The 13,109-nt window shown below is 43.6% G+C and overlaps 1 protein-coding gene across 1 annotated transcript; it reads right to left on the reverse strand.

The window, feature by feature from the left end:
- Positions 1–593: 593 nt before the first annotated feature.
- On the reverse strand, positions 594–9,643 carry TM4SF20 (transmembrane 4 L six family member 20). The gene is made up of 4 exons (XM_040982833.1): positions 9,407–9,643; positions 4,162–4,227; positions 2,482–2,633; positions 594–891 (listed from the first exon to the last, which is right to left on the reverse strand). The coding sequence occupies exons 1-4, from the start codon at positions 9,587–9,589 to the stop codon at positions 621–623; spliced, it is 672 nt and encodes a 223-aa protein (XP_040838767.1). The 5' UTR covers positions 9,590–9,643; the 3' UTR covers positions 594–620.
- Between the last annotated feature and the right edge of the window lie 3,466 nt (positions 9,644–13,109).

Here is a 13,109-nt window from a genome sequence, read left to right on the forward strand (position 1 = left end):
GACCTGATCGGAGTAATAGATTCCTAATGTCATCCTCGTGCTCCTCCCAAGCCCTGTGTAACGCACGTGGCTGCTTGTTCTCTTCGTGAAGAACCAGAGCGGCTCTCTAGACCCTCCCCCACGGAGTTTTCCTGTGATATTTTCTTGGGAAAAACGGGCTGCTCTTCCTGCCATGCTTAGCATTGACCTTGGTGTTTCTCCAACTGAGGACGTGACCGCCTCATGTGACACATACATGGTTGTGTCAAGAAAGGTGGTGAAAAGCTCGCATCCGTCTCTCCCGGGGTGACTCGTGTTGCTTCTCTCCCCTGCCTCCCCTGCTCTTTCCCTCCACAAAGCAGTTGGACAGCATTGCTTCTCTTCTCTCCCAAGTCAACCCTTTGATTTTTTTTTTCTTTCCAGGTCAAAGTGTTATGCCTTTATAACATACATTGTGTATGAAACGTTGATTTTTTTTTTCTGTAGAAAACCATCCCCTGGATGACTTTTAAAAACAATTTTGAAGTAACAGGATTGACAATTTTCTGGATAACGTCCCGTGACTGAAGTCCTAAGAGTACATTTTAAATACAGTTGTCTGATTATTGTAAGCATGATGCTTCCGTATTATTACCATAAATCTATACAATTTGACTTCTTCGCCTAGAGACTCCACACAGGCAACCCAGGAAGCCAATGACAATCTGGCTCAGTCCACACAGGACCTCCAGAATCCCGACTAACAGCAGAGCGGTAAAGACTGACAGGTGGAGGATCCTGTGTTTGTTCTCTTGAGAATCAAAGTGCAAGCCCTGAAATCTCCCGTCACCTCCCGAGCTTGTGTGACTGGCAGGAGGTATGCAAGAGTCATCGAAGAACCACTGGAGGTTGAGGGATTCCAGTTGGATATCACTGGAAAACGACAGAAATGGTCAAAGTGAGATCTCAGAATATCCCTGAACAGGAAAGCAATGTAGCACTGTGCCCAGGGAACAAGACAAGTGTAATGATGCAGAACATATTTGTGATATACTGTGCATAGAAACCAATGATGAGGTTTTCTGAGCGTGAAACTTTCTTCCATGATACACCACTCAGTGAGCGTAGTACATCCACCCTGGTTGAATTCTGTCTGAGAAATAGTTGAACATCAGCCGTTTGACAAGATTCAGTCTGTACAGACTGTGATGTGAGAACAAAATTAAGGCATTTCCCCCACTGAGGGAGCTTGATTCTTAGTGTGGGACGGCAGTGTTGCATGGCATCAGCTCCTAAACCAGACACAGCTTTGGTCCACCAGTGAAAACGCCTTTTAAATGTGTGTGATTAAGGGGCTTGTGCCTGTTCTAACAGGGCTCTGGAAAGTGAGGCATGTTCAACCCCAGGCACATCTATGGCGAGATGATTTTTTGTTTTTGTTTCCTTGTTACAGAACACGATGGCGTGTTCTCGGGCAGTTTGGAGTCCTGGATCCCAACAGCTGCCATTGAGCCGAGGCATACAGCCGCGTGGTCAGCATGTGACACAGTGGTTGGTTTGTGAGATGTGCAGCAAGGGCAGGGTCGCTCCACAGCTGAGCTCTGAGTAGCTGGGTGCTGTCACCTGCCCGGCTTAGCCTGCTGCTAGTGCTTGGGAGGCTGCTCCTACTTTGAGAATGAACATATAGCAACTGTGTTTGAAGTCTAATTTTCTTCTTCAAATCCAATGGTTAGTACAATTTCCTTAGGAGCCACAACTGCATTGTACATATTTTGAGATTTTCGTTTTTAAGATAGCAAGATATGAAAGAAGGGAAAATAGTTTGTTTCTTGCACAAGTGCAAAATAAACTATTTTCTCAAATGAGTGGCCTACATAAAATGAAGTAGGTTGCTGTTTTTGTGGTTTTATAAATGGGGCGTGGACTTGGGTGTAGAGCACTCAGACAGTCCCAGCGGGCCACACCTGTACCTTCAGTGTTCACTGTTACAACAGCACAATTTTTATTCATCACAGGCCTGCAATGCATTGATACCGTGTTTACGTAGCTTCGTTAGCCATTTTATTTCATGTAAGGCCTACAGACAAAGCTTTACATTTGATTTACTGTATTTTCATTTTTCTTATTATAAAGTTTGTATGTGTTCATGGTTAATAAAATCAACTTGCTTAGAAATGTAAGAAGTAATAACCATTCCCTCAAGGCATCCCCTGTCGCTATTCCCGATTAGTAGGAGTTTACTTTCCGTGTGCATTTAAAGAATTTCTTTTCATGCACATAGCCCATTGATTTTTTTAAAGGACAGGTGTAACCATCTGAGATCAGGGTCCTATCTAGACCATAGCCCAGTGCTTTTTGCACATAGTAATTCACGTCTTACTGTGATTGAGCCCACGGCTAAACGCCTAAAAGAAGTTTGTCCTAGGGATTGAATAAAAAAATGTGGCATTCTTTAGCACTGCTCACTTCCAGTTTAACTAGCTGTAGCTGCGTAAAACAGGCAAGGCAAATTGGATTACTCACCTTAGATTTCTGAATGAAAATTCGCAAGCGGCAGTACCATTGCCTTGGTAGTTACAAATGAGAGGTCCTTTGCAGAGAGCCTGAATCGATACCAACATGCAGTACACTGCCCCGATGATTGTGATTACATTGAAAAGTGACGAAAGAAACATCTGGAAAATAAAGTAGACCCATTAACAGGTGTTCTGTGCTGTGGTGTGTTTCAGTTTTCGGCAGTTCGTACAACCTTGTGTAATGCAGTCCCCCTCTCATCCTGGATCTTAAGGTCAGCGTGTGACAGGTGGGAGCTGTGTGAGGAGGCTGAGGGCAGTCTTGGCTGTTGGCTTGCACTCAGGGCCTGGACTCACCACTGCATCAAATCCCCGGTGCTCTAGTCCCGAGCCTTGTCTGTCTGATCTGACCATCGAAATCTGGCTCCTCCGCCCTGCTTTGTGCACTTCCTACCTTGTACAACTGTCACAAACCCGTACCCACTCTCGTCCTGGTTGCCAGATCTCTCTCTGTGTCTTTGGAAAGGCTGAGTGAGAGAGATCTTAATATGCTGGTTCACTTCCCATATAGCCACAACAGCTGGGGCTGGTGAGAGTCCAAGTACTAGGGTTGTTTTTAATCTCTGGATGATTCTGATGTTCCAGTTGAACTGGGAACAGTTTTGTAAAGCGTCAAGCTCAACCGACCACTTCACAGCTGCTGCTTGTTGGTGTCCCACTCCTGAGGAGAGTGTAGGAGCCCTTGGTGGGGCAGTGCTCATGCTATAGATAGTGGAAAGACGAAATGTTGGAGGCAGTTGCATTTGGATCAGGATTAACTTCTGAGCCATTTAAGTTAACTTCGCTTTCTCTGAACATCAGTTTCTTGGACAGGAAAGCATGTTTCCTACTGAAATGTTTTCAGTGAAGTAAATGAAATAGTATGTTTGAAAGTATTCCTGAGGCCAGTGTTGTGGCATAGCCGGTTAAGCCTCCGCTTGCGATGTCTGTATCCCATGTGGATACCAGTTTAATTTCTGGTTGTTCCACTTCCTGTCTAGTTCCCTGCCAGTGCACCTGGGAAAGGAACAGAAGGTGATTCAAGTTCATGGATCTCTCCTACTGAAACCCGAGACCCAAGTGGAGCTCCTACAGCCCTGCATTGTGGCCATTGGAGGAGTGAACCAGCTTGCTCCTCAAACAGGTCTATTAAAAAAAGTGTTCCAAGTAGAATAAGACTTAATAAGAATTTATTTTAAGATTAATTAAAATTTGTACATTGCAGGCAGTTGTTAAATGTTTAAGAAAAAAGCAACTGGCACTTTCCTTATTTTGACTGCATAAGGATAATTATTCTGATCCCAGAAGTCCCAGGAGAAGCAAGGATTCATTTCCATGAGTGTTTCATATGTACCACAAAACTAACAAGTATTTGATCCCAGCTCTGGGTGTGACTTCTAAATCTTTACTTGGAAATCCACATTCTTGAACTGGAGCTGGGGAAATGCACTGAAAGCCAACTGCAAACCTCAATTCTCATGGAGAAAAGAATGACACCGTCTCAGTTTGCCTGTTGTCAGCTAATCCTGAGTCTCCCATTTCCGAGAGTTGAGCCTGCTGTGGTCAGTGCATGCTGGTGACTTGGGCTGGCTTTGTGAGATGTCACAACCCTCAGGCACTTCTGCTTCCAAAGGGGTTTCTGCACACTCACCCCGGTTCTGTTGTTGCAGCATGCTCTTTTTCTCGCTGCCAAGGACATTGTTGTTGCTGGAATGACCTAGAAATTACATCAACAGAAAAAGTTAGTGTTAACTCCTTCCTGTCAGATGAAACAGCAGCACTTGCCTCACGTTGGCCACCAGCTGTGGCCAATCAGAGCTCAAGGAGCGAAAGGAAAAGTTGGTAGCATGAATCTTGTGAGCCCTGTGGTCCCAGTTTCAAAGACTAAAAGGTGGGGATGAGGCTCAAGAAATCCGTCTGCATTCTGTCTTCCAGTCACCCACTGAGTCGGCCATCTCACTTAGGATGACTTATTTGTTTTAGAGATAACATTTATGAAAAGTTGCATCATGTACAATTCACTTTTCTCTTTCCCTCTCCTTCCTCTCCTCCCTGTGTCTCCATATGTGCCCGTTCATGTTTCTATTTTGTAATCTATAGCCACTTACTGAGTGTTTCACAAGTTATATGAACTCTTCTGGCAAGCCTCCGTAGAAGACAGTGATGTTCAGAGATGTGAAATGTTTGTATTATATTACCTTTCATAGAGTTGTTATGAAATAGCAATAACAAAAGGTGTGAGTCAACACCCAGACAGCTTAATGGTATGTTAACAAATCTCTTCTGGCTTTGCTTTGTTTTGTTTTGCTTATAATTGAGTTGAAGAAGGAAAAAGATCTTCAGTCCATTGGTCCAATTCCTGAACAATCACTCCAGCCAAGGCTGGGCCAGGCCAAAACCAGAGTTCAGGAACTCCCTTCTGTTCTATATTGATGTCAAGGGGCCAGACTACTTGGGCCATCTGCTACCATCCCCTGTTGCATTAGCAGGAATTTGGATTGTGAGCAAAGTGAAATAGCTGGGGCACAGATGGCATTTTAATATGGGATGCTGGTGTCACAAGTGGTGGCTCGCGATGCTGCACCACAACAACAAACCCTGTTAGCAAATCTCTATTACACCGTTGTATGTAACTTGGTCACTCACAGGAGTTCATCATCTTACCCGCTCAGGGCTTTGAGAAGTATATGGATTTTTTTAAGGCATGGACATTAAAATGTGGAAGTATGTGTGGAACTAGCTGAATTCCGAGTGAGTAGTTGAGGGGAAATCCCAGAGCAAATGGAACTGTATCTTAAAATGAAAGAGAGAAGGAGGGAGAAAGAAGAAAAGGAAAACTCAGGAGAGGAGAAGAGGAAGGAAGGGAAGGCTGCTGAGTCCCGCACATCCAAATGCACGTTGGCCTTTCTGGAGTCACTGCCCTGGACAAGCACAGCCCACTAATGCTGCGTTCTAGTCGCTGCCGCTCCGCTGCCCTTCCAGCTTTCAGGGAAGCAGCAGGTGCTGGCTCAAGCACTTGGCTCTTTGCCACCCACACGGAAGTCCTAGATGGAGTTTCAGGCTCCCAGCTTTTGTACACATTTGAGAAATGAACCAGTGGGTGTAAAAAAGTCGCCTTTTTCTGCTAGTCAAGTAAAATGTAAGACTAAGTTCTTATAAAAATTCCAAGTATTGCTACTCTTTGTATAAAGGAAATAGTATATTCCTTTTTCCTTGCAGAAAGCCATCCTTTCCTGCTGTTTTAGAAGTTACAAAGTATTTCAGTCATACACAGAAGAGCTTTAGACAGGTAAACCTCTCGGATAGAATTCAGGCGTTGGGATGTCCTCCAAGTATTTGAACATGAGTAGCACACCAACCCATTCATCAGAAACATAAAAGTCGATTTTTACAATTATCAGTTATACAGAATATCTACTAATGTGTTTAACTTTGAACAACAACCTTAATAATTGACAAATTACTATTATCTAATGATTAAACTTGGGCCTGCAGTTAACTTCATATAAAATGAATTGCCCTTTCTGCTTTTATTTTGCAAGAAGCGACTTTTTCAATACTTGAACAAAGAGCAACGTATTGATTTTCCCCCATTCAGCAGAATCAGATCATTAATTTCACATGTTTTTACTTTTAGACATGGTTTCAAAGCTTTGTCTCCGTTTGGGGTAAATCATAAAACCATCAAATGAATGAACTATTCATGAAGTAATCAATAATGAACCTTGTATTATCAACTGCTTGCTGTAAAATCCTCGCTAAAGCAGTACTAATTTGAACTACTACAACAAACTTGGAAAGATTTCAGGAATGATGACTAAGTTGTTTGTGATAGGCAGTCTTAACTTTTCTTTGTGTCCGTAAGGATATTGACAGTTCAATCTTTGGAACTGTTGAGCATTTGGACAGATGTTGTAGCGGGCATGAACTGCTTCTGGGAAAGATAGTCTCTCGCATTCTACACGTAGCAGAGGATGCGCAACAGACCCCTCCACTCAGGGCCGCTCCGCCGCCGTGTTGGCCCGTGGAGCGGGAGGCTCCCTCCGGAAAGCACACCTTAATGTGACACATTAATGACCTTGTGTGAGCGGGACTAGCGGGAATAGCTTGGCGTTGATGTCTCTTGTTGATATTTATTGAGGGCCATAAAGTTTATTTTAGCTGCATAACAAGGAAGTGCTGGTTCTCTGAGACTGTTTTTCAAGTGTTTAGAACTTGTTTACAATTCAGTTTCCTGATCAACTTTATGGCTCCAGTTGTCAATCACATCTTTCTCTGTCCGCCTGACATGGATTTTGAAGACTGTGGTGCTAGCGCTGGGGGAAAGTAGCTTTAGAGGGACAGCCCTGTGGCACCACAGGGTAAGCCACCACCTGAGATGCCAGCATCCCATACGAGCACTTGTTCTGGCTGCTTGACTTCCAACCCAGCGTCCTGCTAACGTGCCTGGGAGAGCAGGGTCCCCTGCCACTCACATGGGAGACCCGGCTTCTGGCTCCTGCTTCATGCATCCTGGCTCATCCCACACCATTGCAGCTGCTGGGAGAGGAAATCAGCAGGTGGAAGGAGGTCTCTCCCTGTCTCCCTGTCTCTGCAACTCTGCCTTTCAAAACCAAGTCTAAAAGCGGGGGCTGGGAAGACACCAGCCTTGAAGACACACAGATCAAATTGTTTCACAACCACCATGTGACCTTGTTAACATTCCTAACCTGTTTGCTGGTCTGTAAGTTACAAGTGATCATATCTACCCCTGGTTTATTTATAAGTGAGCTGAGAGCGTAGCAAGTAAACCCAGTGTAGCAAGCACTTAGCAGGTGATTCAGAAGCAAGATTCATGCGCACACATACCCGTGTTTCTGTGTCTCTCAGCTCCTAAGCCTCAGCTTCCCAAAAAGAATACCAAGAATGCAGGTTTGTACCACCACCGCCTCAGATGCCTGTAGTGCTAAATAAGAATTGGGAAGTGTTTCGTGGGGATGTGGCAGTGCCAATTTGTATTTAAAGCTTCATGAGTCCTGTAAATGCGTGATCCCCACTCGGGAGCTTTGCAGAAATTACCAGTGTGAGGTTAGACTCCACCACCTGCTTGTGGCTTCTGAGTGTGAGCAGAAGGGGAGGGGACGGATACTGCTGCCGCAGGGGAGAGTGGGCTGTGAGGAGAGAAAACACACCAAGGCTCGCGCTTGGTGCCCCTTGTTGAACAGTGTGCACTCCCTTCACCAGGAGGAGAGCATTCATGGCAATTTGAAGGGAGCCCAAAGCTTGATACCAGATTTTTGCTTTAAGGTTTCTACCTGGAGCAAGCAATCAGGTTGTGATAATGAAGGACGAGGAGATGTTGGTGTGTGGAGAATGCCTCCTGGAATGGCATTTTGATGTCAGTGATCTCGAGTCCTGTGGACCAGCTAAAGCATAATTATATCTGAAGTTAAATCTATGTGATGTATGGGTGCTTTCGTGTAAGTGTGGGAATACAGTTAAAAGCAATAAGTCAAGTAGAAAACTTTATCCTGAATTTCAGCTCATTTTTTTTTTTTTTACCTCTAAAAGACTAATAATATCAGACCTTGTAACTCTCTCACTCACTTTCTTCCTCGCTCGCTCACCAGACATGCAAACAAAACTTTCCTCTGGCACTAACTAGATGCAAGCATGCAAGCATGCAAGCAAGCAGAATAAATTTTAAAAATAAGGGCCCGGCGCAGTGGCACAGTGGTTAAGGTCCTCGCCTTGCACGCCCGGGATCCCATATGGGCGCCGGTTCTATCCCGGCAGCCCCGCTTCCCTTCCAGCTCCCTGCCTGTGGCCCAGGAAAGCAGTCGAGGGCAGCCCAAAGCTTTGGAACCCTGCACCCGCGTGGGAGACCCGGAAGAGGCTCCTGGCTTCGGATCAGCATAGTATCGACCGTTGCGACGGAAGATCTTCCTCTCTGTCTCTCCTCTCTGTATATCCGCCTTTCCAATAAAGAAAATAAAAATAAATCTTTAAAAAATATTTTTTTAAATAAATTTAAAAATTTATGGTAAGTTTTTAATTTCAGCATTCACACTCATATTTTACAAGCATGAAGGCGAAGCCATAGAATAAATGCAGTGCTAATATAGTAAAATGGAACTGTCACTGTTATACTCTGCCAGAGTTGAAAAGAACATTGAGCTATCCAGGCCTAGTACATCAGAATTCCCAAGAGAAACTCTGTAAATTTACTGCAGGTGCCTCAAGTGATTGATGGGCAGGCACGTTGAGGAGTTGTGAAGTGTACTAACCAGCCACAGGACCCAGCAAAGGCAGACCCATCTGCAGTGTTCTGGGATCTGTGTAGTAACTGAGTCAAGTCCTTGGAAACCAGGATTTTGAGCCCTTGCGGGAGAATGCTAGCTTCAGACATTGTCCCATTCATGCCTTACCATTGCCACCAGGCGAGAGAGTGCCAGTCCTTGGGAACACTTGTCACTCCCACGGAGCAGCTCCCTGCTCCTGTTTTAGTCCCTGTAACTACCTAGCGCCTTGGCAAGAGGCAGAGAAAAGCAGAATGAGACCAAAAGGTCCCTTGCAATAGAAAAGCTTGGAAGAGCAGCCCTCCACGAGAAGAAACGTGCTGGCCCATAACCCAACGAACTTCTACCCTGAGCTTGTTAGCTTGTAGCATAATGTTTATGTATTTAAATTACTATCCTTTGCTTGCTCCCCTCTGCTTAAGTCTGTTTCATGGAAAAAAAAATAGATCCACCCTGTTTAAAAAATTACTAATATTTATTGATGATCTGTATAGAGTGTAAGTATAAATATTGTTCCTAACTATATCCTAAACCAAGATAAAACTGCAAGACTTAGAGTCTAGAAGGTTGGTAAAAATCGACAGGTTTTCCAAACGAAGTAAAATGATTATCACTTACCATCACACCCGCTCCGATAATTCCTGGGAACCACCACTCAAAGCAAGAGATGGGATTTTTAAAACCTTCATCTTCCTCAACTAAGTTGAAAATCAGAGGCACTGCATTGAAAACTACCCCCAAGAGAAGCAGCACCAGCAGAGAGAATCCATTGCAGGATGTCCAACCCTCACAGCAGGTCATGGTCACCTGCAGCTCAACTAGAAACTGGTCAAGTGCCTGTGCCCGCTGGCACTTTCCTGCCTTTTATTCAAAACTTCTTGTTAATGTTTACCACTTGGGAAAAAAATGAATTGCAGAAACAAGTTCAGAGTCCAATAGGGCAGGATATTATAGACTATAAGGGGAACTCAGCATAATTCTAGAACACAATGGTGTGAAAATGTATAAATCTACGGCTACTGATACATAAACATGAAAATAAGCAGATAAAATCTAGAAAAAAAGGTCGTATGATAAACATCTTTTTAAAAGGGTTTATTGGAAAGCCAGATATACAGAGAGGAAGAGAGACAGAAAGGAAGATCTTCCATCCGATAATTCACTCCCCAAGTGACTACAACAGCCAGAGCTGAGCCGATTCAAAGCCAGGAGCCAGGAACTTCTTCAAGGTCTTCCACACAGGTGGAGGGACCCAAGGTACTGGACTGTCCTTGGCTGCTTTCCCAGGCCACAAGCAGGGAGCTGAATGGGAAGTGGAGCATCCGGGACATGACCTGGCACCCACATGGGATTCTGGCACGTGCAAGGTGAAGACTTTAGCCATTAGGTAACCGTGCCGGACCCTAAATAAGTCATTTAAAACAAAACAAAACACACCATGTTTGGGTCTAGCATGACCACCTTGTGGCTAAAGTACTCCCCTTGCCTGTGCCAGGATCTTATACAGGTACCATTTCATGTTCCAGCTGCTCTACTTCCTTCATAGCTCTCTGCTTGTGGCCTGGGAAAGCAGTCAGGGATGGTCCAAAGCCTTGGGACCCCACACTTGCATGGGAGACCCAGAGGAAGCTCTTGGTTCCTGACTTTGGAGTGGCTCAGCTCTGGCCATTGGGGCTACTTGGGGAGTGAATCAATGGAAGAAAGATCTTCCTTTCGGTCTCTCCTCCTCTCTGCATATCTGATTTTCCAATAAAAATAAATATCTTAAAATATATATTTATATTGGAAAGGCAGATAAACAGAGAGACACAGAAGTATCTTCCATCCACTAGTTTTCTCCTCAGATAATTTCAGTGGCTGGTGCAGAGTTGATCCAAAGGGGCCATGAGCTTCTTCAGGTCTCCCAAGCAGGTGCAGAGTCCCAAGGCATTGGACCATCCTTCACTACTTTCCCAGGCCACAAGCAGGGAGCGGGATCAGAAGTGGAGCAGCTGGGACACAAACTAATGCCCATATGGGATAACTGGCACTTGGAGGGGTAGCTAATTGAGGCAACATGCCAGCCAAACCTCTTTCACATGTTTCTTTACCAGTGTATCTTCTGTAAAGCTGGACCATCGAGTTAATTCTTGTTCCCATCTGACTGATAGCTACATCAACATGAAGTTTCTTTTGAAATTGTTCAGCAAGAATAATTAAACATGCATGAGATTAAGGGGAGATATCTCTGCTGCAAATGTTATTTATTTCTTTAAATTTTTAGTCAACACATAGTAATTGTGCCTATTTATTGGGTACAGCGCAGCATTTCAAACACATTAAGAATGTACTGGTCAGATCATGGTAATTGACACCTGTTAGGTATTATTTCTTTGGTTTGTAAACATTCAAACTCCTCTTTATTAACAACTTTGAAATACCCAATGAATTGTTGTCAGCCGTGGTTCTCTGCTGTAGATCAATCCAAGTCATTCCTGTTCTCCAGCTGCACCCTGATACCCATGAACCATAACTCACAATCTCCCCACAGCCTTCTCGGGATTTGGAAGCCACTGTCCTAACCTCTGCTTGTTTAAGGTCAAACTTGTGAGCTTCCACGTGAAAGGGAGAACGTACGCCTGACTTCCTTCAGTTTGCCTAACACCCTGCGGGGTCATACCTGCTGCTGTAAAGCACACTTCCAGTCTCCTTTTGGCTGAGTGTGTGTAACGCGTTTCCTTCATGCACAAGCTGGTTGCACACCTGCATGGTGGTGAATAGTGCAGCATCGCACGGGAGTGTGAAATGCCATTTTACTACACTGATTTCAACTGCTTTGGATATGTAGCCTCCAGTGGAGTTGAGGGGTTGTTTAGATGCACTATTCCTAATTTTTTCAGGAATCGCCACACCATTTTCCCTAATGGCTGCTTGAGCTGATGTTCCTACCAAATAGTATGAGATTTCCCCTGTCTCTGCATTCTTACCAGCAGTTGTTTTCTGCCTTTTTGATAATCAACATTCTACCTGGGATCAAATGATATTATAACTTTGATTTTTTTTTAAGGCCAGCATGAAAGGATGGAGGGAAGGAGGATAAAACAGGGGGTGGAGAGTGAAAAGAGAAAGAAATCTCTCAAGTACTGATTCAGAAAGAGAGACAGAGAGATCTTCCAGCTACTAAATCACTACCCAAAAGGCTGCCATCAATTGGGTGTTCACCAGGCTGGGACAGGAGTCGGGAACATGGGTCACAGGGGCTCAACACTGCTTTCCAGTGCATTCTCAGGGAGCTGGGTTGGAGGCAGAGCAACCCAGATTCGAACCATTCATCACATGGTTCTAGTACCACAAAGAGCAGCTTCACCCAAAAGCTCCACAGGGCCAGCCCCAGCACTGCTGATTTTTTTTTAAATGTTTTCATTCATATCCATATCCAATATATAATTAGAACTAGGTATGCTTACACACTGGCATACAAAATTTTAAAAAATTGAAAATGTTAAACACAAGACAAGTTTCAAAAAAATAAAATTGCAAAACCAAATTAAAAAGGAAATATATAAAATATATAAAAATATATAAAATATATATAATATAATATAATATAATATAATATAAAATATTATATAATATATAAAATTAACGTAACAGTAAAATTATTCCTTATGCTTAAATGGCTTTCTAAGTGATAATTGCCTGATTTTTTTTCCTTGTTTTTTTTTTTTCAGAAAAATAAGGTACATTTTCATTTTCTGTAGTAACTCTATGGTGCACTGGGACATCTGAACTTTTATTCCTATCACCTATAATACAGGCCCGATCATCAGCCTTTACTCATCTCTCCTTCCCTCCCGTAACCTACACCCTCTGGAAAACACCATCACTCTTAATTTCTACAAGAATACTTTATGCATTCTACATGAGTGATATCATGCAAGCAGTCTGTACTTCACTTTTTATACTTAACATAATGACCATTGTAATGTCAGACTTTACTTTTTAATGACTGAATCATATGCAATTGTATCAAGCACTATATTTTCTTTATCCATTCATGGGTGGCTGAACACTTAGGTTGTTTCCATGTCTTGGCTACTATGAATACTGCTACAGAACGTGTGGGAATGCAAGTCTCTCCTCAAAAGATGGAGTTCATTTTCCTTGCACATACATACCCACTTATGGGATTGCTCTAGCACATGCTAGCTTTGTGAATTACCATAGCTTTGTAACGTATTTTCAAGTCAGGTATGGTAGTGTGTTCCTGCTTTGGCCTTTGTCCTCATGACCTCTTTGGCTCCTTGACAGTCTTTTGTGGTTCAAACAACTTTTAGTGGTG

This window comes from Ochotona curzoniae, unplaced genomic scaffold (assembly GCF_017591425.1).
Source record: "Ochotona curzoniae isolate NIBS_2020 unplaced genomic scaffold, NIBS_Ocur_1.0 contig_3643, whole genome shotgun sequence".
Classification (NCBI taxonomy): domain Eukaryota; kingdom Metazoa; phylum Chordata; class Mammalia; order Lagomorpha; family Ochotonidae; genus Ochotona; species Ochotona curzoniae.